Source organism: Belonocnema kinseyi, chromosome 8, assembly GCF_010883055.1.
Source record: "Belonocnema kinseyi isolate 2016_QV_RU_SX_M_011 chromosome 8, B_treatae_v1, whole genome shotgun sequence".
Classification (NCBI taxonomy): domain Eukaryota; kingdom Metazoa; phylum Arthropoda; class Insecta; order Hymenoptera; family Cynipidae; genus Belonocnema; species Belonocnema kinseyi.
The window spans coordinates 28,981,413-28,985,193 of record NC_046664.1 but is presented as its reverse complement, the minus strand read 5'-3'; the positions used below and the strand labels follow the sequence as shown (position 1 = coordinate 28,985,193).

The following is a 3,781-nucleotide window of genomic DNA, read 5'->3' as shown; positions in this document are numbered from 1 at the left end:
AGGGAGCTCTTCTTAATATTTTGACACCAAAATCATGTCGATACACCTTACCGACTGCGAGTAAAGCCACCCACGCTTTAACTTGACAGACTGTATTTTGTTCGAAATTACTTTTCCTTGGTTAAAATATTAACTATTTAATTTTTCGTTTACGATTTAGATTTTTTCTGAAAATTAATTTTTCGTGTTATTTTTTTATTTGAAAATTGAAAATTATGTTGAATTTTAACTGTTTGCTATAAAATGCAATTATTTTATTCAAAATTTAATTATTTTTTAGAAAATTTAATACTGATTGTAAATTTAATTATCTTGTGGAAATTCATTTTTTCGTCTTAAAAACTCAAACCTGTTTTTGGTTAAACGTTAATATTTTTTGTTTCAGAATTAGACTATTTAAAAAAAAATAATTTTTGTAGTAGAAAATCGTAGTATTCTGTTAAAAATGTAAGTATTTTGTTAAAAAACATCCTTTTCGGTTGATATATGGATGTAAAATTCACCTTATTGCTGATTTTCTGATCTGATCTCTTGCTGATTCTATGCACGATTTAGGAAAAGTTTATAAAATATAAATTATAAACAAAAAATAACAAATAAAATAATTAATAAATATAAATTATGATTTTTAAATTATTTTAAACTTCAATAATTTCCTGCACGAAAATGTGATGAGATTTTTTTTGTCTTTTCTTCTAGATGCATTAGAAGAAAATTGTACAGACTTTCAGGGTGGAACTGTGAAGCATGGATTGCTCTACGTTCCAGGCCCTGCAGTCTGCAGTCTTTGTGTCTGTTATCATTCCGAACCTATGTGGTGCCAAGCCATTTATTGCACGCCACCTTATGTAAGTAAATTTATATTTTCTATAAAAATTTTTATTGTTCTTATTATTTTTAAAATGAATTTTTAAATATTATAATATAACTCGATTATTTATGTCACACATTTTTTCAACAAATAAATTTTTTACAATTTATTTTATAATATTACCAAATCCATAAATTCGCGAATAATAAAATTCCCGACAGAAAATTGCCGAATTATAAAATATCGGAACTAGAAATTTCCCGAATTTAAAAAATCGAAATTCTGAACAAACATTATTTATGTATTAAGAATAAAATAATCCAATATTTTTATTTAAAAACTTATTTTAAATTTTGAAAATTTCTACAATTATTGTGTTTTTAATCAATAAATGGTATTTATGAAACATTTTAATTATTTAAATTCAGGAGTTCCTTAGTTTGTATAGTTTATAGTTAGGAATTTTCTATCGGGAATTTTATGATGCGCGAATTTTTCAATTTGATAATACTATAAACTTTTCGGGAATTTTCCGATTCGGAAATTTTATCATTCAGGAATTTTATTATTCAGGAATTTTACAATTCGGGTATTTTATTATAGGAAAATTTTCCAATTCGGAAACTTGACAGTGTCAAGAAAATTATTTTTCGGGATTTTTGAGTCGTCCAAATGTATATTTTCTATACAAATGTTTATAATTTTTATAATTATAACAAATAAATAAATAAATAAATTTGCACATTATTTTGCAATATATGAGAAAGCAGTCCTAGATGGAGAAACATAACTCAATATAATATTTATTTGATACAATAGAGTTGAATTTAACGTAGGAAAGTTCACACTTAAGACGAAATCGAGTGTGAAGCAGGGAATGCGTGATGAGAATGTATTCGTTAAAAGTGAAGGAGCTTTAACGATAGAGAATTCACAATCAACAAATTACAGTTATTTCCTTTAATCACGCGGAAAATTATTTAAAAATATTACGCAATTTAAAATTGCGAACAGAAAAGGGCATTACATTACCCTCTTAGAATAATGCTAAAAAACTGCAGTTTTTTCTATAATTTCCAATTTTTATCCACATTTCAATTAGTATGGTGGAATAATTAATGACATTGAGCAAACATAACTGTACCAGAAAATTATTATTGTTTAGGTCTAGCTTCTCCTATATTCATAGATGCGAAGTAGTTGTGAGTTTTTTTCTAAAATATTAAACTTTTTGATCATTTTTCTCTTGTAAGAATGCAAATAATGTCATATATGAATTGTGCAAATATCTATTTTATTTCAGAAAAGTATATTTCCACGCTTTGAGGGAAAAATAGTAAAAATATCGAATATTTCAGAAAAACCGCTACTTATGATTCAGAGACAATATTATTAAAAAACAATACTAAATTGTTTCAAAAGTTATGTTTGTTAAATTGAATAAATGTTCACCTAGATTTGCTAGAAAAGTTGACAATACAAACAATTTGTATTAAAACTCCCCAAAAAGTCATAATTGGCGCCAAAAACTCGCAAAACCCAATTTCTATGGGACCATATAAAACAGACTTATGTGGGATTTTTTAAAACAAAAATAAATGAAATTATTTTTTGTGTTAACTGGTGAAAAAATGGTCTAATATTTTTTGAGATTCTTAGAATTGATGCAAAATAAATGTATTATAAATAAATGCAACTGAAATTTCGCTAAAAGGCACCATTTAAGGTACTATGACGCTATTTTCAAGCATCTTGTCTGAATTTTATGAAACAAAAATAAAAATGTTAAAGGAAAATCGTTTTACATTCATCATTTATTCAAAAATATATAAGTTATAGAGTCTTAAGAGGTGACTTTTAGCAAATTCAATTTTGCAATTATTGAAAAATCAAATTTTCAGTATTTATTGTTCACACAATTATTTTACATTAAAATGTAGAAAAGTTCACATGTTTTAGAAAATCAAGTGCAAATCAAGAGATACGTGATGAGAATGTATTCGTTAAAGCCAAAGCAAGCTTTAACAAAAGAGAATTCACAATCGCCAAATTACAGTTTTCGATGCTTTGACCTTTAGTCTTAGGAAGTCTGTGCACACATGTTTGAGAAGTACAAAGGTGAGCACGTAGTTCGAAATAAACATCATCAAGCGCGAACCGCCAGGACCAACAAACGCTTGCTGTAGGCAATTTTTGAAATAGCTCTATCTTGATCATTTAAAAATGAAGATCCTGCAATTTTAAATCTGCATAATTTAAAGTAATTTATTTTTGAATTTTTTTTTAATAGTTTAATTTTTAATATTTGCAAATAAAATCTCTTAAATTTTAAAAGTTTATAAATAAAAATACCGTAGATGATTTTGAAAATCCAAAATTAAGTTTTTAATTTTGAAATTTGAATTTTACAAATTTAAGAAATTTTAAACGGGAATTATTAAAATTACATCTTTGTTAAAAGATTTACCATTAAAGACGCGTGGCTTTTAGGGCTGTAGAAATACAAATTCTTAAATTTGGATTATTATTATTATTATACCATTAAGCCATTTTCCTTTCGGGGTAGGCGTGACTCACTCGGTAGGGGACAGGAGTAGTGTGTGGAAGGGATAGAGAATTTTCAGATTGATCCAGAATTCTCGTGTTATTTATGTAAATAACACGTTCGTTCCGCAACACTGCTCCGACCCAGGTTGCTGATCAATCTCTCTAGCAATCACCTCAAGAGAAGAACCACACGAAGTCGTTATGTAAGGTTCCCCATTTAGGTCCATTAGTGGCCAAGGTCATTTGTTTCAGGCGTCATTCACTCTAATGACACTCTTTTTATTAACTATTTGCCGCCATACTTTCCTGTCCTGGCATACCTCTCTAGCTTCTTTTATGTCCATGCATTTTTTCATGCAGGTTCTCGTGTTTCTGTGACTTCTTATGTCTCTTCTAACTAGGGTCTCATTCACACATTCTAAC

The 3,781-nt window shown here is 27.6% G+C and overlaps 1 protein-coding gene across 2 annotated transcripts in view; it reads left to right on the top strand.

The window, feature by feature from the left end:
• LOC117178203 overlaps positions 1-3,781 on the top strand; it is a 48,841-nt gene that overhangs the window by 3,487 nt on the left and 41,573 nt on the right. For both annotated transcript variants that reach the window (XM_033369502.1, XM_033369501.1), the window contains exon 2: positions 700-848. In XM_033369502.1, the coding sequence (XP_033225393.1) occupies positions 700-848 (149 nt within the window). The remainder of the gene's footprint in view (positions 1-699; positions 849-3,781) is intronic.